We start from the raw sequence: 27,562 nt of genomic DNA, 5'->3' as shown, positions 1-27,562 counted from the left end.
ATCTGGGACAATGTCAGTATCAATTCATTGAACATATTAATAAATCTTAATCCTTACATATATTCCATTTCAAATATAGTCACATAATCTAGACAACCAAGCATAGCCTTCTTATTAAATTTCTGGCAAAGCTTAAAAATATTACTTATATTACTACATTTCACATTCAAATAGGTCAATATCAATGTGCAAATTTCTTTGCATGAAAATGCTGCCAGAATAGACTGGAATCAAGAGGTTTTTTTTTATTATTTTTGAGCCATGCTTGTTACAGTTGCCAATTGCCAACACCTGCTCCAGAAACAAGAAAAAGAGGAGGCTAGGCTGCTGGGTGGCTCATTTGGTTAAGACACCCTGCTGTAGTGCATGGATGAGCCCCACGGACTCGGATCGAATCCAGACTGTGCCAGTGCCGACTGTGGCCGGCATCTCCACTGGACATCGCTCCCCCAGCAACCTGCACCAGGCAATCGGCGCTCGTGGACTGCATGTCAAAGCCATGTATGAAAGGTCTTCCTCTGATTCCACTCTATGCCAGCTTGGCTGTAGCTGTAGTTGTAGCCTATGGCGTGAACGTGTACACTGTCTCAAATCGGCAGTGGGGTCCACAGCCCTTGTTGCAGATAATTGACCATTCAATCCAAATCAGGAAAGGAATTCACCTATAAATTTAGCGCCAAATTGATTTTGAAAAAAGAATAGGCAAAACAGTTAGGGTAACGCTAACGATAACACCTCACCATTTAGAAATAAAAACCTACATGATTGGCTTTCATATTGGGGTTTACGATAGAAACCTTGTGAGTACGTTTTCATCAGCTGTTAACCTTTGAGAAGAGTCAAGCACCCTGTGCTGACTCAAACTGCGACCCCACCAGCAGAACGCTGACCGCCACACGACCGTTGTTAGCTTAGCTTAGTAAGAGAGAGCAGGAATAAGCAGCTAGGCGGTTCAGACAGGGTGGTTAGTGGCACAGCAAAGTCGCATTCTCTGCGCTCCGAATACCTGACCTTGCACGGGAGACGAGTTTAACTCTCCAGAACTGCCTCCGAGCGCCTTGCTGTGGTCTACAACACAACACAGACGAGGAGCCGGAGACAGACAGCAAGCAGCGTTAGACTGTCAACGGGTTTAACCACACTTACTGCACTGCTCATCACAAAATTAACGGCATTCACGTTATCCCAGTACCCGATAAATAAATTGGAAAAATGAATAAACACATGAATATAATGAATAAACAATGAATAAATAAATAAATAGATGTCAATTGCACAATTGGAACACTAACATCAAACAGCCAGGGTACCTGTAAGCACAGGTTACCTAACCTTCTGTTCAAAGTACACACACATGAATATTAGCAGGTCTTGACATGCAGGGCCATGATGTGTTTAGCTTTTAGGTAAGATTCTGATGGGGAATAAAGGTTGAGGTCCCTTATTCTGAAAATGAACACAGTTCATCCCGCCATTTGTACAAGAGAAGGGCATCTTTGTTGAATCACTACTCAAAAAGAGTGAAAACCCAACCTTGACAACAGGCTGGAAATAATTCCTTCTGTTTGAGTGCATGCGGAAGTTGCAAGTCACAAGATACCAATCTTCAAACAGTAGGACTTCTATCAAGGAACTGAGCAAACAACTTCCACCAATAATTCTCAAACAAAAAGGTGCCTTACACATCTAGAAATAACTTCAAAGTAAAATGTGCCAGAAGGGATCTTATACTAATCAATTTTACAATATGTACACTCCACCATTAGAGCTACTGCAGCTAGTCAAGGTGATATGACTATCAGATACTCTCTATGGCTGCCTGTATGGTTATCAAGCCAGGATACACCAATAATAAATAATGTTGTTGATAATAATAACATGTTTTATAATCTGTTGCATTGCATCTATAGTCTTTTGTACTAAATTGTGGAGATAGAAATCACAGCGCTCACGGAACTCAAAAAAATGTAAGCTAACCTAAAGCTCAATATTCTGTGCTAACATCACAAACCAAACCCACAGGAAGCAGCACGTTACAGTTTTAGACTGCGGACCAGCAAACATTCTCTCAGTGTGTAGAAGTGTGAAGTTATGTTTAAAATGCCCCTTCTGACACCCTACTGAACAAACTATGTGTACAGACCAACGCTCCAGACTCAACAAAAACTATCTACCTTGCTCTTCCAAAATGCCATTTGGCATCTTCTTGTCGACTGTAGTGACAACTACCTTCCGCTGGTTCCTTAACCTAAAAATTAAACAGAAGACAGAGAGAGAAACAGAGGACGAGAGAGAGAGAGAGAGAAAGAGAGAGAGAGATTTAAGCCATTAAAACAACACTTCTACAACCTCTTCCTGTTGTCCGGAGAACAAACAGCCAAGCACGACCCACCATCTGAAACTGGATAATGTGTTCTTTCTCATGGGAGGGCCCCCGAGTTCCTTTATTTTCTTCGTTCGGTCTGTGCTACCCGCAGGGACGGCGTGCTCTGGCCCACCCTCGGCTTCGGCTTTCGGTTTTAGCTGCGCGAGTGCGCGCCATGCCCGGGGAAGGGGGGGGGCCAGGCGTGACGTCAGCGCTTCCCCTCTCCGACTATGGCTCATGGCTCTTACCTGAGGAAGTACCAGGCCAGGAGCATGCCGATGACGACCACCAGAGACACCACCAGCACGGCGGGGAGGACGTAGGGGGATGCTTGTTTTTCTGAGCCTGGGGGTGGGGGGGGGGCAGACAGACAAAAGGAACAGGAAGAGCCAGTGAAAGCAGACGCGGAGGAAAGCCGCCGGTGGAGACGGCGGTCGGGTAAACATTGCCGTAGCGAGGCGGCTCTCTCCCGTCTACGCTCTCTCATCCCACATCATCGCTCGCCCCAGCTGTGACTCATCCACAGAGGAACAGCAGTTATTGGGCATAGTCTCTCGCTACTCAAAAAAGAATCACTTGTTCGACGAGCAAGTTCATATACACGTAAAATTTGGCCACACTTCTGCTTGTCAGCATGTGTTTTCAAGACAAAAAACCAGAGTAACTGACATTTTCTTGCTTGAGAATGACAACGTGCAACATCAAATTATAGCCTGACCTAACCCAAGCCGGTTCACCTTAGACGCAATAATGTGCAGTTAAAGAGACAGTTACACACCAAGTTTATTTCAGTGGTCTAGATGACAGTAATTAAACCGGCACAGAAATCTTGAGTGCTCGTATAATAACATGTTTTCAATATGTAATTGATTGACAGGTATTCAGGTTTTTCAGCACAACCTGCATAAATGTGATGTAAAATGCAGACAAGACATTTAAAATGAAGACAAAGCACAAATGTAACTACTTCAGAGCTGAAAGTACAGCATTTCTAAAATGGATTGCTTTCATTGATATATGAAATTGGACAATGCCAACGTACATTTATTTTCAGAATGGCCATATACTCTGAGATGTGTACCTCGTGCACTTACCTGTTGTGTTGTTTCCATTTGATAAATTGTTTGATTGTGTTGTCACGTCAACTAAAAACAGTAGAGGGACCATGGTGGCTACAGAAGAGAAAACAAACATGAAACTGAATTACAGTCAGCAAACACAATAACAAACATAGAAGATGGAGGGCATTCTGATTCAAATAATCAAGATGTTAACTAATAAGGTTACATTTAACCTTTTGCTTTTAAAAACAACCTCCTCAATTTGAGTTCTTCATTTAAACAGGCAAGGTAAAGAATGCTATAAAGTTCATTTAAAAACATGATTGCTTTATAACAATGACTCAATCAAGAAAAAAATTAAACAAAATGAAGAATACGCAGTTACAGTTTATATGGCAAAGTACACAATCAGTATGGATTTTCTTTTTTCTATATTTTTAGGCTCCACCTGTTTTATTATACATGCTCTACTTTTCCCCCAACATACTCACTCCAAGTAACCCTTAAAACTTCCTTTTCCTCCATAAGATTGTACGATAACTTGGTTGTAGATATTTACCAAATGGATATTTAGATATTTACCAAAGGCTTAAAACAGCATCATGGAAACAAAACTATTAGCACAAGACGCTACATTTAAGGCAACCCATAGTAAGCTCAAACTCTTTCCACTAGGAGAATATTACAGTGTCTGTAACATTCAGAACATGCAAATGTGTTAAAAATGTACCTAAGAAAAAACCCCCCAACCCCCCCCCCCCATCCCCCCATCCCCTTTGCCGATGACCTCAGCTCCAACCATGTGAAGGCATCAAGGCCAGGCAAGAACAAAACAAAACACTTCCTGTAAAATGATTCCATTGGGCAAAACGCGACATGCTGCACTATCACAGGATTCCACAAGAGGGCAGACTATTCATATGTATAAAATTAGGCTGCAGTACATCTCACAAAACACTCATCGACAGCATACAAACTGACAGAATATTCCTTAGTTGAGTTGAGTTATTTTACATAGTGTAACAGAATATAATATAAATATCAGAAATAATGTAAATATAAAACATATAAAGCATTTTCTGTATTCTTGTTCTAATGTTGACAACTAAAAAATCTAGCCTATAATTTGATTCAATTGAAAAAGAGAAGTGAAGTCACAGCAGATTTTTGTTATTGCAGATTTCGCATTTTTAGTTTACTTAAATTATTCCCTGCACACTGGCGAAGTATCGATATTGACCTAAAGACCCACTGCATCATGCAGCTTGACTTTAACCAAACACAGATAAATCAGTAGTTGACCAGAGTCAGAGGTATAGCCTCAGCATAGGATGGGGGGAGTCCCTACCTAGCACTAACCACAGTGACAAGAAACCACTCAATAAATTCACCAGCAATGAACCATTGCCTAAGCTGTTCCATTCCATAGTAGACACACTTCTGAGAACATCCTATGTTGCTTTAGTTTGACATATTACCCATGTATCCACAGCACGTATTATTATGGATAGTAACTGAAACTCTAGGCATTGTTCAAAGTTAGAACAGCAGTTGCTGGTCTGGGACCTGTGGCTTTCTGGTCGTTCAGTTATCTACCCACCGCGGAGCGCCAGCCCGACTGGAGGCACTACCCGCGTTACACGAGACCCCGCACGCGTTCACGCTGCGCTGTGGCCGATCGCCTCTTCTGTTCACAGCGGGACTCACAAGCAAAGCTGCGCCTCTTTCATCTGCTCAAATTGTGTCTGTAATCAACTTCAAAGGGCTTTCAGTCAGGGTGAGAGGAGGACAAACGCATGGAGGGAAAGAGGAAAGATCTCTCCACACTGCACGGTAGGGCATTACTTTGTAAAAGTACTAGCACTCTCTGGGTCTTGCACGCAGATGCCTGGGACGTGTCTGGAATCGCACTACATACAATATCCTCCAGCTAATTTAGTATGTGAGTAAAGAGTACGTTGGCTTCTCGAACATACTACATCGTCATAGAAACGCTCCACTTCCTTTCAGCACTTTGTACGTTGATGATGGCGTGAGACAGACGTGAAATATTTTGCACGACACTGGCCTGTGCATTATTGGTTGATGTCCGGTTTCTTGGGTCGTGAACTATCGCAATGCATTGTAGGATACTCAAGCCAACGTAGTGTGCAGTGTTCACATGCTACAATATTTCAACAAATATTTAACGAATGTAGTATGACATCCTGGTATTTTTCACATAATATTTCATTCACGCTATTGTTTTGGACATGCTAAAAATGATATATAGTATGTAGTACACAGTATGTGGTACATAGTATGTGATCTCGGCCGCAGCCCTGGTCACTTAAACACCAGGAACCAATCAGCTTACAGCAGTGTCCCACAATGGGGTGGGATCATCACAGAGGTCACAAACTTCCCGTTTCAATGATTTTTCAGTACATCAAGCAGAAAAAATCATTGCTGGTAAAAATTTACTTTCAGATTAACTGTAATTTGGCAATGCAAAAACCCCTTTTCTCATGGGTTACACCAGCTAAATCCCGTGATTGTTTAGACCTTTAGGCTTAAAGCTATTAAATGGAAGGGCCAGGGTGAAATATAACAGACATGGTCTAAAACAGTAACAAGCTCTGGTCAAAGTACACCAGCAGCTGGAGAAACGGTTACGCGGTTTGAGTGTTTTATGACATAACGGCCTCAACAGAGTTAGCGACCCTCACCGAATTCTCCAGAGGGAGCTACTGTAAGTCAACACGGAGGCAGAGATCTTTTTTTTAAACGCACAGCTACGAAGGCACGGGTATTATACTCCATGCTGTCGCGGCAACGCGTGCGGAACAAATCCGGCATACTCGACGCCGCGGAGTTGCGTGACTACGGGCGAGAGAGGGCGCGAAACGCACGGCGCGCAGTCAACGCCGCGGCTTTTCCTGTCGGCTCGGGTCGGGGAAAAAAAACAAAAACGGCGGGCCGATTAATAAAATCCGGGCCGCCGGTCCCCGGACGCGAAGACTGATGGCGGAGCTGTAATGAGGAGAGGATCCTCCGGCTGGAGCTGGGCAGAAGTATCGACTCTCCTGGACAAACGAGCCGCCTTCGGTTGCGTGCGTGATCAGACGGGCGCTCGCCGGTGGGAGGCTGCAGTGCTCGTGGCGCTACTCGCCGATGCTATCAGCGGGGTGATATTACCGCAATGCAATCTGTCTCCCCGGGCACCGTGTCCACAGACTTGGCTGCCTATGGTCCTCTGTGCTCTGCAGAGTGTGTGTGTGCGTGTGTGTGTGTGTGTTTCAGCGTGTGTGTGTGTGTGTGAGTGTGTGTGTGTGTGTGTGTGTATGGGGGGGGGGGGGTGACTTTGCAGGCCCAGCGCCCCCACACTTTCTCCTAATGAGTATTCACCCTGCACAGACTGTTTCTAGGATTCACCCGCAATGTCAAAGTTCAGAGTTCACCCACTCATAACCGCAGAGTAGACTGTTGTCTCACAAGCATTCACCCTTTCATTACGAAAGAGTACAGACTGTTCCGTCAGAAGGATTCATCCTCTCATTGCTGAAGAGTAAAGACGCTTCACTAAAGGATTCGTCCTAGCATTACAATATAGTACAGACTGGTCCCTCAAAAGAGATTCACCATCTCATAACTGCAGATTGCACACCGTCTACAACTATTTCTCCCACTGCTCACTGCACAAAACCCCCCCTTTCATCGTTACACAGCAACAGACTGTGCGCTCATGAATACTGACCCCCTCATCTCAACAGTTCACTCCCAGACCAGCAGAAACTCATCAGACGCAGAAACAGCTGACCTCACCCTTCAGTCCATATGCATCATCTCCACTTTACGAGGTCGACCCACATAGTCACAGATCTTAATCAAAGACCTATTACCGTACGGTATTTTTAGTCTAGCTTTCAAATGACATCTATGGTGTGAGCAAGACGTACATATGTACCTTTCTCGGTCGGGAAACCACAGACAGACAGACAGACACACACACACCCACACACCCACACACCGTATTCTCCCCTACACTCACAAAAGCATGCAAACGCATGTCCAGCTTTATCCTGGTATGATATGTTAAGCCTTCAGACAACTTTCAGCATAAAAGGAACTATTCTCCCATAAAATATTCCATCCACTGATGTTACTGATGGCACATACAACATTATTAAATACCAACAGCCACTTACTAAGTGGCTGAACATGAGAACCAGGCCATCAACAGATGTCCCCCATATGTCCACTGCAGTTCATTGTTATAGATCAGTCTGGCATTGCCCATAGGTGAAGTCGATCCTCTAGTCCCCTCAGCACACAGCCACCAAGGTGCCATTGTCCATCAGGCATCGCCCTCCCACAAAGCGGGTCACGGGGCGCCCCTGCAGGGGTACGAAACCCGTCACGAAAACCCATTCCCGCTGTAAAGAACTCTCGGAACGTTCCGGGTCGCCTCGTCGTCCTCCGTTCCGCGGGCCTCGCGTAAACGACCCGTCGCGGCGGGCAGCGAGGGCCCGGGAGGCGCGCCGCGTTTCAGAGAGCAGAAGCGAGAGGTGCGCGAGCGAGGGGAAGAGCGTGATGCGCGTGTCGCGTGCGTGGAAAAGGCGCTTTCGAACCGATGTCCTAACGAAGCCTCACGAGGGCCTTCTCATGACTCCGCGCACCACGAGTCGTTTCGGGAACGGCAGAACGAAAGAGAGCTTACCGCCCGCTTCAAAGACCTCAGACGCAGGCACATCCTGCACACACATAATGAAACTAGAAATAAATACTCACAAACGATCGGACTAATAAATGATCAGATGATAAGCTATGTCTCTACAGCTATGTTGCAACAATATGTTTCCTGTGGTAAACATATGTGGTTTGTAGACAGCATTGTACACACGGTAAGAGGCATAAAAATGTCAACGCTACTTTAATAGTTTGCAACTTTAATAGAGGTCTAGCAGGTAATTTCTACCACTCACCACTGCACTCAGGTCTAGCACTCACTCCTGCAAAGAGGGAAGTCATTTCAGAGCTTCAACCGGCAGAAAACATGTTTTCTTGGTCAAGAAAAGCTGCCTTGCGAAGGCTGTTCAACATTTGTTTGGCATTGTAGCATTATAAAAACACTGCGGTAAAGCTGCAGTGGAACTGGGCCTGAGCAAACACCAAGACAAGAAGCCTGAACAATATAGAACCTGCACCCACACTGACAGAATACACTACCACATGTCCTACACACAAGGTATGAACCTGTGCACTTGTACTTGTGCAACACATCACTGGCTCTATACTAGACCTGTACAACTTTACACCCCTGCCTCACTCAGGTAATGGGAGAACCATGTATACACAGGGCTGTAATTCCTATACAGATTATTCAATATGGATGTAAATACTCTCAAATTAAAGCAGACAGTCTGCACTATTCGTATTCTCTGTTTTATTTCAAATCCGATGTGCTGCAGTATTATACATAACTCTCCCCAGGCCCTCTCACTATCGTTTTCCAATACAGACACAGCATGATGCTCACTTTAAAAACATCTTAAGTCTCGTCCAGTCTTGCACTCACATTGCCTTGCTTCCGCACTAATGTCCCTCCGGACCCGGACCCACATTAGAAATCCAATCCAATCATTTTCACATTAATCCAAATATGTTTTCTTGCATTTTAATTGGTTCATCACGTCTTTCCTAATAATCCTTGTCCAAATAGTATTTTTGACAATAAAATCTCTTTTAAAAGTTTTTTGACTGTCGTTTTGAGAATACGCAGGAAAAACACGAGACACACTTCTTACAGAATTTACACGTTATCACCGGTCACTGCAGTCTCTTCCTACAAACACTTCCTGCTCGCTCCGACAGTAGATAAACACAGTCTGCCCTATCTTTTCATCTGATGATAGAATGCCGAATATTAGACAACTCATAATATTTATCACGGCGCACAAAAGGGGTTCAGGTCAAAGGGGAGTACTCTGTTGCGTACGCTCAGGAAAAACGGCTGAGCATTTCCGTTAGAATCTGAATTGAGGCAGCTGTATAACATATCAGCTAAGAGTACGACATCCACACGAACTGGCTGAATGACATCACCCTCCATATTTGGGGTGAGAGATCGGAGAGGTGACAGAAGTAACAGAGAACAAGATGGTGATATGGGTGTTATATGCCCAGACATGCAGACACAAATAACAAGAACGCTGTCAAGTCTGGCTCCAATTCAGTGCCAAGATGTGTCCAACCAGAAGACTCCTTGACCCAGCAGCAAAACAAGATCTCCCCGAGGCAAAAAAAAATCCTGTCAGCATTTGAGTTCTTTGGAAGGTCCAACTCTGACTGTCTGAACCATCAGTTTGTATGTTTGACACATTATTAAGCAACAATAAACAACAGGCCTGCAAAATCAGCCTTCAGCAAACTTTGGAGGGGGAGGAGTGTAAGGTGTAACCTTAGTACAGTTGAAGAATAATTTGTTTATATAATCATACTTCACGTATTCTGAAGTATACTGCTTTTTGCATATGGGTACTAATAACCAAAAACAAATCTCAATTTTAAAACACAATCTACGGAAAAGTGGAGGCTCAGTTACTGGAAAGAATACAGTGGTTTTCCGTTCCCTTGCATCTCACCAAGAAAATAATAAGATTGAATTATGAAGAATTATTACTGTGCTCAGATGTGTTGCGAAGATATGGTGTTGAAATGGCCTGAGGACCAGTTATGTGCTAGAACATACAAGAGAGAATCTTGAGGCCAACAGAAAAGAAAAAAAAATCTCTGAGCTTTAGTTCCAAACAAACACGCGGGGAGTAAAAAGAGTTTTCTCCTCTGTATTTTTAATCATTTTTTGCGCTAGCAGATTTTGTGATGTTAAGAAAATATAGAGAATATGTTACGCTTGCCTGTGAGAAATACATATATGATATTCATGGCATGGTGTTTTGCTGCTAGACTGAATCTTGTCATATGGCAACGAGTGCCCATTAGTCCTGTCAGAAAGGTCAGTGTTCCTCCAGCTCACCAGACTCCAAACTAACAAGCAGAGAAAGAGAAAAAGAAATCTCATTAAAACAAGACAACATGACAGATGGACTTTAACCCCTTTCCTCATTTGATGGAGCCTTGTTTTCCTGTCACTCTCCCTTATTACTAATCCTTCTGAAAAACATATGGACGGTAGACTTATAGGTGCAGTATGCAAGTCTGCTGGATGAACAGTTTTGTTCATATTTGGTTAAATTTCCTTCACATCCCAACAATATCAATAAATTACAAGGGCAAAAAAAATCTGGTCTCTCTGACTGCCCCAGGCAATGAAATCAGCCACTCCAAATTTCACCACGCCTTAACAACCAATCAGGACAGCTGTCTGCCCTGCCTCCTGTTGCGCGTTCACAGCTCTGCCAGAGAAAACAGGGTGGGCGGGGTTATGCTACGCAGCAAAGAGCAGAGCAGAGCAGAGGTAACGTTACCTGTCCTACACCTCCAAACAACGCAGAACTCCAGTGCTACCTGGTCATCTTATATATATATATATATATAACAACCTGTTCCTACTGAACTACTGAAAAAGTAAGGTAGTTACCTAGTTTAAAATCCCTACAGACAAAGGAAAGGAAGAAAAAGAAGAAAAGCAGAGCTTGAGTCTGAAAGACATTTTTATGGTTTTTTATTTGTTATTATTCCAGTGATGAAAAAATAATGTTTTGGCCAAAGGCCTTTGACAACCAAATGTTCTTTTTTTACCATCTGCTCCAAATAACTCCATGAGTGCAGATTTTTCTTTTCCTTTTTGCGAAATGTATCCATCAGTCCACTCTGAATAGCTGTGCAACTTCCCTGAAGTTAAACACCAAATCACCAGATAAGTGTTAGAAACAATGTTTAAGATTCTCAGCCATTCTCAGCATTCGTTTCTTAATCAGGGAAACCTCCCACACACGATGACCTCACCACATTCTGTTGTGACACGGTGTGTCTGAACTGACAAAACATTGATTTTTCTGAACATAATCCACATCTGCAGTCACTCTTTCTTCAACCTGGGTGAAAGGATATTTTGAATGCACGGAGGAATGTTTTTCATTTAAAAGCACGTCTCATTTGGATTATCTCTGGGGGGAGTGCGGATGAAGGCAGTGAGAGGTGGAAAAATAATTAATGCCTGTCAAAAACAGGGAGACCTGGCCAAAAGTTCCGCTGTTTATTATGAAGTAAATCTCTCATTATTCAGGAAGCCTACGCTATAAATAGGCACAAAAACACATCTGTGATATTGCATGTTTGTTTAAAACAGCAACCTCCGAGAGTCAAAAACAGCACATTTAAAATTATGCTTAATGGCAGCTCAGTAACATTTCACCAAAAGCTAACCAGATAAGCTGGGAAAAATACAAAATACAATATACAAAAGGTGATTTTACTGTGCCACTACCATGATCTGCCTCTGCATATCAACTGCTATCAGTAGACAGAGGAGAGAGACAGGCCATTAGTATGATAATATTAGTATCAAGGCAGCACTAAAATATAGTGGCTAGGATGCTTGCAACCAGAAGGTTACAGGTTTATTTCCCGAGTGGACAGGGTACAGCGTTACGCCAAGTACCAAATCTGACTGTCAAAATGGACTAATTGTAATGTGAGAAATTCAAGCTACAATATAAAAGTTACCCAGGACAACAAATGTACAAAGAAAAATATACACAACATTGCATTCGACTAGCGTTTCATCTTCTGGGCTCCCTTTGCCTCGCGCCCAAGAACAGTCGATTGGAAAATTAACGTGAGGACGATTTACTGCGTTACCGTATGAATGAACACAATCGCGCGCGGACCCGCTCGCATCCATTCCGCAACGGTAGCTGCCCTCTCAAGCGTGCCCTGATTCACACGCGCTACAGCCGAAACGAGAGGCTTGGCTGGACGTATCCGCGGGCTTCCTTCTTAAATACGGCGCTTTCGCCGCGCTCAATCGCCAATTTGGTCTTAAATCAAATCGCCGCCCCGTGAACGTAAACCGGAATGCTAACGAACGCCTTTCCCACAACTATAAATAGAAAGGCAGATAATAACTGATTAGGAAATAATTGCCTCCAAATTTAACAGAGACATGTAGACTCAGCGCACTACTTATTGCATTACTGTGCTTCATTTCCCTGTGCTGCTGTTGTATTAATGTTTGTTCCGCAGCAGGCTGATGCCAATCTGTGTCCCTCTCCTAGCCAGCCACGTAGAACAGAATTGCATTAATCAATTCATTGCTTCTCCACTAAGAGCTTTAATACCGGCGACGACGGCTGGCAGCTCCACCCTGCCTACAGATAACTGTCTCATTAGGATCACGCGCTGTGTTTCCCAGAGCGACCGGGGAGAGAGGGGTCGGGGGACGGAATTCTAAAGCTTGCCACCAAGTATCACGCTTTGATGAAAAGCATTACTTTTACATGTTTTATTTCTGAATTACCTTCATTTTGACTCCAGCTGTGATTCTATTCCCCCAACACCCCACCCATCCCCCCGGCTAATCACAGCTGGAGTCAAAACAGAGGTAAATCAGGGATAGAATACATGTAAAAGAGCTCCATAGTCAGTCATCTGCACTATGGCAATGATAAGAATAAATCCCAGTGATTCAAATTCACACCTTGAGGGCAGCACAGTGTTGGATGAGCACCATCACAAGCATCTGGTCAAAGGTCATGACCTTTGCTTGCATTGTGTGAAAAGTTTATTCAAAAGTTTATTCAAACGTAAGTCCAAATGCCACAAACACGAAAGGGAGAGTTACGGTGGGATAATCCTTTTAAAAAAAATCTTCCAACCATCAAAACCTTTCCAGATTGCATCACGCCCATCACACGTGAAAGCATATAGGGGCTCACAGAGGTGAAATTGAATTTCATTTCTACAAATGGATTTCAAATGAACTGTCTCACCCTTTGAAAAAATGGTGTGGCCTCCTCATAACAGAATAGTTCAAATTTCTGGAATTTCTTGCTAACACCAACAAGCACTTACACAGAGATATGATCCCCAGCCCACATCCTTATTATTATTATTATTATTATTATTATTATTATTATTATTATTATTTGAAAGCACATGGGATGTCCCACAGTAGTTGTTAATGTGCTTCCTGGAGGGAACACAGCTCCGAAGTTCCCAGATTAACAACGGTACACGCCTGAGGTCACCCGCGCGTGAAACCCGCTACGCAGGAGCCACGCTCAGCTCAGGGGCCGGTGCTGCAGGCATCCATTTCCAAAACGCACGGCAACAGAACGAGAGAGGAGACTCCCTCAACTGCTGCAGCCCTGTCGGAGGATCAGCCCACCCACTCATCAGACACAAAGCACTCTGGGAATGCTCTGAAGGATGGATAGACATCCCAGAGACGTGCTTACTCAGATCAAGGCAGTTAAAATAATTTATGTTGCTTTTTTCATACACAGTTTGGTGAGTTGATTCAGTTGATTCAGTTCTGTTATAATTTTTTATACAATGGCTTAACTGGGCAAAGGGGATGGAAATTAGCCATGAAAAGAATCCTTACATGCAACACATCTGTTTCTTGTTCATAACTCGTAACATAATGTTCAGCTGTAATGTCGTCAGCAAATACACAATTCAATAAATATATTTTGCCGATTGCCCAATTTGACAAATTCACCAATGAATGAACACATGTATTTAATTGTGAGTCAAATTCAAGTACCAATGCTGACTGAATCCAGCCAGTGGAGACTGAGACTGTTTCAGGCAGCCGAGGTGACTGAAGCAGTGAGTCGCTGGTCGCCCCGTGCTACGCGCGCTTTCACAGAGCGCGTGCAGATACAGGAGAATGGCACTGCAGGGCGCAGGTGGAAGCGTGCTGAGCCGTCGGCCGCCACGTCGCAGCACGCCCGGCACGCGGAAAACACTCACCGCGACGACCCGCCAGAGAGAATCAGGCTACTTCAGATACCGGGCTTTTCTCCTAAGATCTCAAAGCGCGCGCTTTTATCTGACGCTCCGTCGCGGGGAGCGAATCGTCCGCGGACGTTATCGCAAGGTAGCAGTGAAACGCAGCCTGTGATCAGGTCGACAAAGACTTGAAGTGTCCCTTCTGCGTGATAGAAGCAGGAGGGGCCCATAAAAACAACCCGAGATTTTGCCGGAGCATTTCTCAGCCGTGACACTTTACGTGCTCTTTTTCATGTCTCGTTTTACTACTGAACCACACAGCATCAGCAACCTAGGGCTCTGGAAACATTACAAAGGAAAAATAGTGGGACAAGGCTTTTTTGCTGTAGATTAGAACTAATATTTTATATCTGAATAATGCAAGTAATCCAATGCTAAAGAGAATCAGCGATATCTTGTCCAACTGTTTTGAACTACCAGAGTGTGAAAACATGCATAGATCTGTTTTAGGTCTTTGTGTAGTTCCTTTTTTTGTAACATTTTACCCTCAACAAGCAACACAGACAACCACAGGATACACAAGAAAGAAAGACAACACACTGAATCTTCTAAGTAACGATTATTTGGTAGTCCTTATTCACAAACATGGCAGTATACTACACGCCCCAGCATTACTCATGACATGACTGTCTCTTAATCCATTAACAAGAGAAAATGGCTTCCACCCATTCAGTACTTATGAAAGAACATTTCACATAAATAAAGGTTCTTCTATAGAGACTCACTTTTTAATTGGCAAAACATTTTTTGCAACCCATTGATAAATGACAACTCAACACTATTAGTGCATGTTACAAACACGGACATCAACAGGCCCCCATTTGTCACACAATCTCCGAGGCCGACCGTGGCAGTTCCCAGCAGGAAGTGCTGTCAGACAACATCCTTCCACCAGGATGTGATCCCCACGGAAACGCAAAAGATATACCTTGGGCAACACTTTGTTGTTGTTGGCGAAAGTTGGGGGGAAGGGGGCACCGTGGGGGGTTTTGAGGGGTTGCAGGACAGGGTAAGGTCAGGATAAGTACTGTGGAAACTTAGGGAAAAAAAATGACTGGAGGGAAGCAATATCAATCCTTCCGTAACCTTGACAGCGCTACACCTTGAGTGCAACCCTTCCTCACACGATGGCGGCGTTGTGAGGAATGGAGCCCGTTTACTCTGGGGGATCTACGCGAAAGGCTTCTGACACACCTCAGTGTTTACACAGTTAACACCTACATTCTAAAAATACCGGCGCGGTCTGATAAGGTTAGGCTCCACTGGCTAAGGGAGTGTCCATTCACAGTGAACCACAGCACTGAGCGTAAATAAAACAGGAATGGCAGGAATTGTCCACCGGTTTCAAATGGCACTCACGTGGGCACCCTGGACAGAGCTAAAGCCTTCCATTTCACACAAGTAAAAACAAAAACAAGACCAGGTCAAAACCTAGTATATGGCTGGACCGGCCGACCAATGGTGTAACTTCACCACTCGCTCAGTCACTCAGTCACAGACATTCGCGTTTACAGGGCTCACACCGCTGTTGCAGTCCAGCCAAAAACAAGAACTTTGGTGCAAGCTCTTTTAAACCTGCAAGGACGGATCAGTCAAACGCCTCAGCATATTCAGATGACATTTTCTCTTGTGCTATAGGCAAGACACAACAGTGTGTCCGCAATATAATTCTCACATGAAAAGACTGCCGTGGCTGCATACATTATACACATCACTGACACCCAGATCAAAATACCTATCGTCGAAAGGACCTCTACCTTGTTAACATATATTAATTAGGTTAAGCAGGTGTTCGCATTGGCAACACCGCAAGGCCATGACTAGGCCTACTTATTCAAAACACCACAAAATAACTTCTTCGGGGAAATACTTTTAATTCTTTATTTTTTTATTCCCACGGACGGGGCTTAATGACGTTAATTAGCACCGAAAAGAACTTCTATGTCCTATTTTCGCTGGTGTTTTTCTCGTTCCCTTTCAGGTTCCTGCGTGTGCGCTCTATTGAAATGTGACTCATTCAGTCGGCGGGCGGCCGTGGCACGGCCAGCTCGCAGCGAGAGAGAGAGAGAGAGAGAGAGAGAGAGAGGTCCGCAAGGCCGTCGCGCTCGCTGCCATTGTGCTGCGCTGCCCGCTACGCAGAAACAGGAAGTCCCCCCCCACCCCCCACCCCCACGTCCAGACCTCACACGCCAACAAAAGAAGGCCCCGAGACGAACCCGCTGGGCAGAACATCCAAAAAACGAAGAAGAAGAAGAAGAAAAAAACACTCCGCTGATGACTTGCCCATACGCCGGGGTGGACGTCCGGACCGGCGCGGAAAGCGAGGGAGAGCCTCCGGGGCCTCCGCTGCGCGGCTCCTGTTGTCCGTTGTTCGCTAGCCGGGCGGTGTCACGACCCGAGGGACAGATTGTCTGTGAGGAGCCCTAGAGGTGACCTTCCCAGAGAAGAGACCAGAGCAGGGGCCGTGTTCGCAGGGAGTGTTGCTGCGTGGTGCAATCCTTCCGAAGAACCTGCAGTATGGTGCCCAACCAGAGGGTTGGGCCTTTTACTGACGCGATAACACAGCGTAAAATAAAGTGCACGCCTCCCAAATGTATCTATTTTCTGGTTCCCAGGATTTTGTAGTTTTGTTAAGAAAACCATGTTGAATAATGCGTTGATTCTGCTTTCACGGAACAAATATGGCACGGGAGCCAGAAAATATAGGAAACTTTACAGGAAGAAAACAGAAAACACACTTCTGGTGCAACACACTTCTGCTGTCTCAGATTGAACTTTTACCAGTGCTTCAGACTTGAGGATTTAGGTTCTGCGTTCTTCTGCAGGAATTGGATCGATACGCGTGCGCTCCACTGTAATCTCTGAACGTGGGTACGTGGGTTTCGGACGTTCGACTCGTCTGAACAGGGAAGTTGCGGACCCTCTCGCGCTTCGGCTGGCGCGGTCTCGTAGCGGGCCGTTACTGAAGGGGCCACAGGAAGCGTGCGCCGGAGTCCCCGACTGCAAGCTGTTAAATCTGGTTCCTCGACTGTTTTACAGGCTCTCTGCATTTTTTAAAAGGGCAAATGCACATTTTTACACTACTCCGCCTGTCCGCTCGGTTTTTACAGCACAGTGCATTTGCTTCAGTGCCCGGGCGCTTCTAATTAGCGAATTTTAACTACTGATGAATTATTAAATGAGTAACGCCTCTATACTAGTGTGTGTGTTTTAATTGGCAGGGCTGTGTTTGTAATGGTGTCTGTGAAACCGTTTTACACAGCCCTGGTCGGGACCGTCCGCGGAGTGATTAAAGGAGTCAGGTGTGTGAAGCGAGCGCGGCACCAGAAGAGCGCTGAGAGGCGCGGAGACCGTTGGGGCGAGCTCTTCTGTTCTTGCCCAGTCGTCTCCCGGCACCCCGCCCCCCCCCCGCAGTTTAAGTGGCACGGGTGTTGTCCCGAACGTGCCCGCGGCGCGCAGAGGGGGCCGGGTGTTTTCGGGTGACGTCCGCCGCCCTCCCACGGCTTCCCCCTTTGTGTGTTTGTGCAGCGTAAGCACACGCTGTGTGATAGGAGCCGTTTCCTGTGCAGCCAGGCCAGGGCTCTTCCTGAGTGGCACCGAGCCCGGAACACACTCCTCACACAGGGCCCGGACCTGATCCTACTGGGGACACTCGCACTCAGTGACACACACACATGCACGCTTACACACAGGCATACACACATATGCACACACATGCACGCTTACACACAGACACACATGCGCACACACACACACATACATATATTTGTATTGTCTACCAAGGATAAGCTATTTTAATTAATGTTTTGTTGGCCCATTTTACAAATTGACTGGTCAACCCAAGTCCAATACAGGTAACTATTACTGCCGAGGAGTCACCTGAGACCAATGATTTCATAATGGCTATCGGATTCGCGGCACTTTTAATTCTATGTCATGATGTGAGCGGAGAAGCTAATTAACAGTAAAGTTAATCTACCGATAATGACAGCAAAAGTAAGCTCCCTCCCTCTAGGCAGCCCCATCCTGCAATCCACCAACCAGACACAAAGGCAACGCAAGCAACTGGCTCACAGTCGCTGAACAGCTTTAATGGATCCATTACAACTGAAGTGGAGCACCATAACCTGCGTCTTTCTCATGTCCTCGCTATCAAACGCAGAAAAAGTCCACATATTGCATTTGAGTTCCCACAACAGCCTATCACACCTGCAACGAGGTCACGAACCAGTCAAATGCTGTGAAGTTTGATTGACACTTCAATCACGTAACATACAACTACGAGCACCTCAGCGTACTTGGGTAACCAGCGTGACACCACTATGAAAAATAATTGAAAGCAACAACATTAACTGGCCATGAAACCACGAGCCTGAAATTATGTACGTAGCAGAATGTTCGTAATATTACCTGTTCTATGCAAAAAAAGAAACATGAAAAGTGCATTGAATTTCAAACACAATTATACATGGAGTCAATCCAGGGAGGAGAGATTTGTATCTGCAGTCTATTGAGGCAGACTCAGAGATGTGCCATATCAGTTTCATAAGAATCCGGAGCAGACCAAACAAAACACATGAACCCCCGGCTTTGTGTGCACGTGTGTGTGTGTGTATGCGTGTGTGTGTGTGCACGTGTGTGTGTGTGTGTATGCGTGTGTGTGTGCACGTGTGTGTGTGTGTGTGCATGTGTGTGTGTGCACGTGTGTGTGTGTGTATATGCTGTGTGTGTGTGCTGTGTGTGTGTGTGTGTGTATGCGTGTGTGTGTGCACGTGTGTGTGTGTGTATGCATGTGTGTGTGTAGTGTGTGTGTGTGTGATGCGTGTGTGTGTGTGCAGTGTGTGTGTGAGTGTGTGTGTGTCTATGCGTGTGTGTGTGCACGTGTATGTGTGTGTATGCATGGTGGTGGCAACGTGTGTGTTGTTATGCTGTGTGTGTGCACTGTTGGTGTGATGCGGTTGTGTCAGTTGTGTGACTGTGTTCAACGGTTTGTTAGCTTGTTGCACGTGTGTGTGTGTGGTGCATGGGTGTACTGTGTGTGTGATGACGTGTGTCTGGTCCAACAAGAGCGGGGTGTGTGTGGTATGCGTGTGTGTGTGTGCACGTGTGTGTGTGTGTATGCATGTGTGTGTGTGCATGTGTGTGTGTGTGCAAGTGTGTGTGTGTGTGCACGTGTGTGTGTGTGTGTGCCTGTGTGCGCGTGTGTGTGTGTGTGTATGCATGTGTGTGTGTGCACGTGTGTGTGTGTGTATGCATGTGTGTGTGTGCACGTGTGTGTGTGTGTATGCGTGTGTGTGTGTGCACATGTGTGTGTGTGCAAGTGTGCAGTCAGAGACAGACAGGCAGGACTTCAGTTCAGCTGCAGACTCCACGCTTTCACAACGCGTTCTTTACCTTGTTCCTCTTTGAGCGTGACGGTGCTGCGGCTCGACGGGCGTACTTACAGCTCCGGAGAAACGACGCTGTGACTCCCAGGTCCATAACAAGAGCCGGGCGAGCGAGCGAGCGAGCGGTTCTGCGCCGCCGGGTCCTGCGGGTGCTGTGTCCTCGGTCCGGTCGGCCCCCGGGCCCCGGCGCATTCACATAGCTTGGTCCCGGGGCTCCTGCTCTTCGTGGGTCGGCCAGGGGGAAAGGGGGGGTTTGGTTGTGTAACCTGGGGAGGGGGGGCGGTGCAGAGTAACTGGGTGGGCGGGGCGGTCAGAGAGAGGCGGTCTCAGCGGCCGAGGCTCAGGACGGCAGGCCACATCCCCTCCGCGGGTCTCGGGGTCTCAAAGGGACGCGGGCCACCTGGGACAGAAAAGAGCACGTGATTGGCTTAATCAGTCGGGAGGAACAGCGCCGGCTGCATCAGGTCAGGGGCTGGGGTGGGGGGGGGGAGGGAGGTGGGGGGGTGGAGGGCGAAAGGCAAGATTGAAAGCACACGGCTTGTATGACATGGCATCAGGCTTCTGGGAAACAACCAATTAAGGAAAAGCCTCTCTCATCAGCTATCCCAGTAAACACAGCCTCGACCAAGTTCATTTAAGTGTCCAAATGAGGTCACACAAATTATCAGACATGCATTGTTCACCTGAAAAAAAATGTAATACCTTATGAGTCTAAACACTGATGAGAAAGAGAATACCTTTAATTGCGTTCAACTTAATCATAATCATAATTTGTTATCAGAGTTAGAAACTGGAGTCACTGGTTGCTGTCTAAAATTGAGAACGATAAAACCTTACAATTTTCATTCATGTTTAAAGCTGCTGAGAAAGAACGCATTTATTAAAAAATATAATTTTCAGTACAGATTAGTATTGCATAAATCCTCCGTTTTTCATAATGACAGAATTGTTGCTTCCTCTGAGCTGGAATAAGATATCCTACTAAGTACTCATTGTTCACACTCAAATAACTTTAATTCATTGCCATTTTCTCCGATTCAAATCAAATTAAAATTGTGTGGGGAGAAAAACTAAGATAAAAAGCTGAGATTGCTTGTTTGTGATATAAAGCGTACTAAAATATTGGTAGGATTGGAACAGAAAGCAGGGAAAGACGCGTGTAACGGTAAGACGGTTTGTGACTGTAAAGCGAAAGGGGGCGGGGAGCTGCTCAGAGAGAGAAGGGGACGCTGGACAATTTATCTACCTGGGAACGCTGTGCCACAAAAGAATCCAGACCTTGTACATTCCGAGCTGTTGCCATGACGACGGTCTAGCGCGGCTGAAACGGACTGGCGGTGGCTTTTCGGCTCCCCCGGTAACGCCTGGGGAGACGCGAGGAGCCCCCGCTCGGCAAAAAAAAAAAAAGAAAAAAAAGAAGAAGAGAAAAAAACCAAAAAAACAAACGCGTCACCGCCGAATGAAGACGAGCCGCCGCCATCTGCGCGGCGGCGGCGTGGAGAACGAGGTGTCACGCCGCGGGGTTCGATGACACGCGCACAATGGCGGAAAATAAAAGAGATTTAAGGGCTTTTCGGCAGGACGTGGCGCGGGGCGCGGACCAGGAGCGCTCCCTGGTGTTTTTGGGGCTCCCGCGGATCTCCTCCACGCAGGAGGCTGCATGGCCGCCTTGGGTTTACCCCAGCACACATTAATCTCACCACACCGCCATAGCACATACATCAAATATATGAGGCGGGCTAATAAAATCACCGCATGGGAAATCCTTGGCTCGCTCGTATCTTTAGCTTTTCAGATTGTATTTCTGTTTTATTTCACCTAATAATGTCGTAGTTCGGCATTCATGAAAAAAAAAAAAACCCGGACCTTTCACAATATTGTATTATCACATGACCAAATAATTGTTTCATTACTGCAGAGAAAGGTCTATGTATTCCCTGAACAGACCCGCCTTGACCAAATATGCTTATCGTGAATGATTTTATCATTTGAATAGTTCAACAAAAACAGGAAGTGACACCAGAGCGCGGTGTTTCAATGGAGAAGCGTGCAACTGAAACTCAGGGTGATTCCAGGTAAGGCCAGCCCACTGCAGGGATGGGACTGCTTCTCCAGAAGGTGGCATGTGGTGCGGTGTCGCTCTGCGGTCATGTAGCCTCCTGCCCCAGAGACTTATGCTCGCTCCAGATGGCCTCGTTCTACCAGGCTCACTTCCCCTGCCTCGGCTAGCATGCCAGTGATGCGGGAGGAGCAAAGCACGGGAAGCTAACGGTAAACAGCAGCTGCCAGCGCAAACAATCTCGGTTTATCACACGGCACAGCTCCAGCGGTCCGCGGCTATCCAGGCAGAGCACGATATCCAGCAGAGACTACGGTCAACAAACAGTACAGTATCCCACACAGTCTGTGGAACATAACAGTATTCAGCATGTAGGTCTAGTCAGTAAGCAATATGGTGTCCAGGTCAGACTTGTAGTCAAGCAAAAGTATGGTGCCCAACAATCTAATATTACTTAACAATTTGGCACCAGCACAAATGTAGGAAATAAACAATGTCCCGTATAGTCAGTTAGTCAAGAGACCATAAGACTGACTGTACAATGTAATCATATTTAAGAGTATAGCCCAGTAGTCTCTAGTCAGAAAACCGTATGGTACCCAGCACAATCTGTAGTCGATAAACAGCATCACACCCAGGACAGTCTGTTGTCAATACTCTTTACCACACCCAGTACAGTGTGATATTGAGAACAGTCTATCACCATGGAAAACAGTAAGGTCTATCAACGCGCAGACCAGTGTAAACAGTGCGCAGTCACCATACAGCAGCACAGCTGCATCAAAAGCTCCAATTCAGCTGAGACAGCAAACAAAGCGCGCGGCGCGGCTCACATTAGCCTGCAGCCGGCTGTGCGCGGACACGGCCTGGTTCCAGAGCTGCGTCTGGTCAGTAAACAATGCCCGGGACTGTGAGCGCTGCCCCCCTTTTCCCTCTGCAGCAAACCTCAGCTCTTCACTCCAGAGATCTTCCACTCGGAGGGACAGCTCTGTCACGGATGTAGTCTGTGGACACAATTTTGATAAAAGGGATGCTAACTGACACCTGCGTAATTGGTTACCATTCCTTTACTCAGGCAGTGGGGATCTTAAAAGAACAAACTGGTTTCTTTTTTTCCCGTTGGAAACTGTACATGTGATCTCTTGGCAGAGGTGGCCATTCTATGTTCTGAAAGTATAAGTCCTCCACAGTATTTTGTTCCAATCCCCTGGAATTTACTAATTAGCACAATTCTTCAGCCAGGAAGTAGAACTAATTAGCGGGTAGAAAAAACACATGGCAAGACTTTCACTTCCTTACCCCTGGACGTTCCACCACGATCCACCACTACGTTTCAGAGTAGTGAGACGACAACTGTATCTCTAACCCGGAATAAACCTTGTCCCACGTTCCTTCGCAGAACTTCAGTCGCACTTCCGGTCCACTTGCAGCGGTGTAAGAGCGCTCGAGCGAAGTGAGATTCACACAAACGGGCACGAATCCGGCTTTTACACCTTCGCCACTCGGCATCCTGTGGTGACAGGCCTCGAGTCAATGTGCGACACAGTGAGAGCAAAACCTCAGCCAGCCAAACCGCTTCGAAAGCGCGAGCGCTGGCTGACCGGCCCCCCTCCGAACGCTCGAGTCGGAAAAGCTTTTTGTCGGCGCATCTGCGCTCTGAATGAACGCGTCCGCGGAGAGAAGCCGGGGGAACCCGGGAGCTGATCAGTATGCGACGCGGAGGCGGAGGCAGCGGAGCAGCCTCTCGACGGTCGAAGGGAAAGTGCCTGGTGCTGACTGGGAGCTTTTCGCAGCGAAATCTGGTTATGTCTCTGGACGTATGTAAGACAAGCTCAGATCCAATTACCGGGGTCGCCCCCTGCCCCCCCCCGTCTGCACGCGGGTGGCTCCGGCTCTCCGGGGCTGCCGCGGGATCCGCCGGGTCGAACGAATACCGTAAATCTGACCGCCGGGGGCGAGAGAGAGGGGCCTTCACAGACACATCTCAGCCTAACCTGCTTAACCTGCCCAGACCAGATGCTAGCCGTCAGCTTGCACAGCTTGTGTCTACAGTCATAACGTCCACGCAAACATAATTGTTTTCTGCAATGATAGCGGGAGAAAAAAAAAGAATGGAAACCACAACAGACACCGAACGAAGGCGCCGCGTCATTGGTTTTCCCCAGGCAGACGTGCAGTAAACCTGGAATCGATCGACATTCATCCCTAACCGTGACTCACAATTAAATGCAGGTTTTTTTTTTCTTTTCATCACGCATTTTTGGCGAGCTCAGCAATCGGCGAAATTAATGAAAAAAATGTGCTTGCGCCGAAAAAAAAAGCAACACTTCCAATTTATTTGTCGGTCTGAGCAGAGGATGAATGCTGATTGAATCCAGGCTGTAACGGCGTGGCGGTCGTTCCCATTTAGTTTTTCCATTTCCTCAATGGCTGGCATAAACGCTATTGCAGAATCCCTCTCTGTCAAACTACACATCACAACGCTTTCCACCCATGCGCACACCCACGGTTGCCTGAATAAAAAGAGCATGTACATGACATTTCCAATTGGCAGAAGGTTGAACAGAAGCTTTGGTGTAGCCTAAGTAGTGTAGCTTGGAAGAGCCAGTGTGTCCAAAGGAGAAAGTGACACTTGTCCCCCTTGTGTCTGGAGGGCAAGCTAACCATAGCGCTTGTCACACGTACATGTGAGGAGCGCCATTCCGAACACGTGGCAGACCCACCAACGTCACATGCGAAAATAGGGCTCATGCGGCCCCTGCAGCGCACGGGCTCCTTTGCCAGGGGACACAGTGAACTAGCGCATGTGCTATAAAGGCCAGCAAAGAAGGGAAGATGCTCCCGGGAGAGCTCCAGAAATATCAGAGTTAATCAAGTGATGCCACTCGCTCGCCAAAAGCAGCGGGTAAGGACCTAGATTCTCCGGGCGGAGGGAAAAAAAGCTTACGCGACTTCAGCGCTTTTGCCTGCGCGATGAGGTCGGCCGTTTTCTCCGCTCAGCAAGTGGACACGCGGCTAAAAATGTAACGACGACCTAGATTTGAATTCGCCTGTCGACGACTCGCGTCGGATCCAATTAGCAAATCGTAACGTTCATGTAAAGGCTCAGGGGAACCGTACAAGGCAACACTGGGCGAATGTGGCCTGCGTTTAATACTTTCCCTGTCGACATATTTCAAGCTAACGCCATCGCTGCAGAGATCTGTGATGGGTGTTGTCTTTACACACACATGTTCGATCATGCAGTCGTTGGGAGTGATAAAATAAAAACAGTATGGTCTAATCAGTTTCATGCTCGTATCCTCTGAACTAACCAACGCCTATTTTCCTAGAGCTCACTGGTAAGCTTCTGTTTCCTCTGAAAGTCATATTAAAAAAATGCCCCCCGTCGACAGCCAGTCATCTCATTAATGTCCCCATACAGTCCAGTCTAGTATATGAAAGACGTATGTGTTCCTTTCAGCATATGGAGCAGTGGAACAAATACAAATTTCCAAAATAAATCAGTAAATAAAAATAATGAATTTACTAGTGAACAGCTCATGCTGAACATAATGTCTCATTGCCCCCGTAAATCCTCGTGACCCTTCATTTAAAGGTTCAATATTTCTTTTGATCAGCTTTTATTAATTTTTCCAATGCAGTCAGAAAGACAAATTGGCATAGTCAGTCCTCAAATCACAAAAAAGTAAAATAAAATTAAATTAAAAAATAATATATTAAATGCCCCATAAATAGGTTCCATAAATAGGTAGTTTGATGAAAAATGAAACCAAAATTAGCCATCTCTCCTTATTGTACAGCTGATGACGGATCTAGCAGTTGAGACCTGGTAGAGAAGACCTTTGGTGATGAGGTAAGCCTGCCCACTCATTCCCACCGAGAAGCGGAGCCATTTTGGCGAGAGATTCCTGAGGAGGATTTCAGGCTTAGGCACCTCATGAGTATAACTCAAACACACGGATTACCATTTAATTTTGGACTGTGCTTGGGGCTCAACTTTAAATCAGACTTGATGCCACCATCAACAGCCAATTTTTCTCACATATCAGTTAAAACACAATCAGAATACCACTGAGTGTCTACTCCATGGCTGTCTAGTCCAGTAGGTTTTTAACAAAAACAGACAAAACTGCTCCTTGATGGAATGTTCAGTAGTTTACCATACCATTGTAACATATACAGTGCAGTCCATATGTGCTAGGAAAGTGAAACAACAAATTCTGTTGTTTTGACTCTGAACTCCAGCGCATTGGATTTGAAATGAAGCAATGAACATGAGGATAAAATGCAGACTGTCAGCTTTAATTTGAGGGCATTTACATCCATACCACAACTAAAGGTCTAGAGTTGATTCTAGGTTTGGCATTTGCATTTGGCGTCTGTTGCTGTTATCTCTCAATATGAGGACAAAAAAGGGTCAATTCCAGTAAAGCAGGCCAACATGAGGCTGTTTGGTACATTGTTAAGTAGCAGTCATGCAACGTTGAACTCAGCAAAAGCAAACGTCCTGGTAGGCCATGGAAGATGACTGCAGTGGGTGATCAAAGAATTGTTAAGAGAACACCCTTTCCAACTCTCAAATAGATTGAGAACACTCTCCAGGATTGTAGCATAGATTTAGCAAAGACTACTGTAAAGAGAAGACTACACCAGCATTTTGAAAAAAATTCACCCTTTAATGGCTAATTTCTCTATGGTCTTGTGGGTCATTATGTCACATTGCATTTCGAAATTCAGTAGGCACACTTATCGAGAATGACTTATAATACAGATTTCATATTTATTTCAGATACAATCCATTTATAAAGCTGGAAAGTAAGTACCTTGGCTACAAGTAAAACGCCCTGGGAATTGAACCCACAGCCTTTCGTGTTACGAGACCAGGTCCAACCAAAAACTCAATGCTTTACTTCATCACAGGGCTGGAACAGATGAGCAAACGCAAATGAGTCCACTTGCCTGTCGTTCTCTGCACTGAAATCTCGCCCTACTCCGATGAAACTTCTAAAGTTGGCGCACTTCCTCTACGCCGTCAACCAAACTTAAACGCTGTCCAGGACACGGAGGCGAAGATTCATCCATCAGCATTAAAGAAATGAATCCGCTCTGAATAAAAGTAAGGAATTCTCTGAACAGGGCAGCTAGGAACCGGCCGGCTCTGTCTGCTGCAATCACACAAGAGCATGATTCCGTATCTGCAGGCCAACAGTCATACGGACCCTGAAAACAAGAAAGCTATGGTTAACCTCATTAGTCACCGTTTTAAGGGACTATCGGCTGCAATGTGCCTCCTGTAACATCACACTTACCGAGTATGCGCTATATACCCGTACTTAATCATCACATTTTCCTTTCTTATCATGTTTTGTATTGGCATTAAAATAAGTACAGCGTGGTGTATAGTTCATGCTAAAGGTAAAGGAAATACAAGCTTGATGTACAAAACAAGTGTGAATGTGTCAGTGCTTCACGATGGCTGAACAATGTTTCCAACTGCAAGGTAAACTGTGCAACAGTTACTCCCAGGCAAAAGGAAAATTCTATCACTTCCACTGAAATCATGCACCATGGCTCCATGTTTGTTTCCTGTTAGGCCGCTGAGTCATCCTCAGAAAAAAAACACATTTCCATTTGTTCTCATCCTATCAGTCCACTGCTAGGCAAATAATGCAAGTAAGACGGCTAGCCATGTAAACAGGGGAATGACAATTCTGGCCAATTTCCTTTC

At 45.8% G+C, this 27,562-nt stretch overlaps 1 protein-coding gene across 6 annotated transcripts in view; it reads right to left on the bottom strand.

Moving 5' to 3' along the window:
* Positions 1–27,562, bottom strand: part of ptprea (protein tyrosine phosphatase receptor type Ea) — a 75,196-nt gene that overhangs the window by 14,966 nt on the left and 32,668 nt on the right. Inside the window, exons 2-6 of one of the 6 annotated variants that reach the window (XM_064320736.1) lie at positions 19,830–20,172; positions 3,460–3,537; positions 2,614–2,710; positions 2,175–2,248; positions 1,012–1,068 (exon numbers count right to left, since the gene is read on the bottom strand). In XM_064320736.1, the coding sequence (XP_064176806.1) occupies positions 1,012–1,068; positions 2,175–2,248; positions 2,614–2,710; positions 3,460–3,537; positions 19,830–19,866 (343 nt within the window). In that variant the 5' untranslated portion in view covers positions 19,867–20,172. Of the gene's footprint in view, positions 1–1,011; positions 1,069–2,174; positions 2,249–2,392; positions 2,541–2,613; positions 2,711–3,459; positions 3,538–19,829; positions 20,173–27,562 lie in introns of those variants that run through there. The other 5 variants (XM_064320737.1, XM_064320738.1, XM_064320740.1 and 2 more) reach the window with 5 other exon arrangements.

This window comes from Anguilla rostrata, chromosome 2 (assembly GCF_018555375.3).
Source record: "Anguilla rostrata isolate EN2019 chromosome 2, ASM1855537v3, whole genome shotgun sequence".
Classification (NCBI taxonomy): Eukaryota; Metazoa; Chordata; class Actinopteri; order Anguilliformes; family Anguillidae; genus Anguilla; species Anguilla rostrata.
The sequence above is the reverse complement of the archived record's forward strand: the minus strand, read 5'-3'. Positions and strand labels throughout refer to the sequence as shown.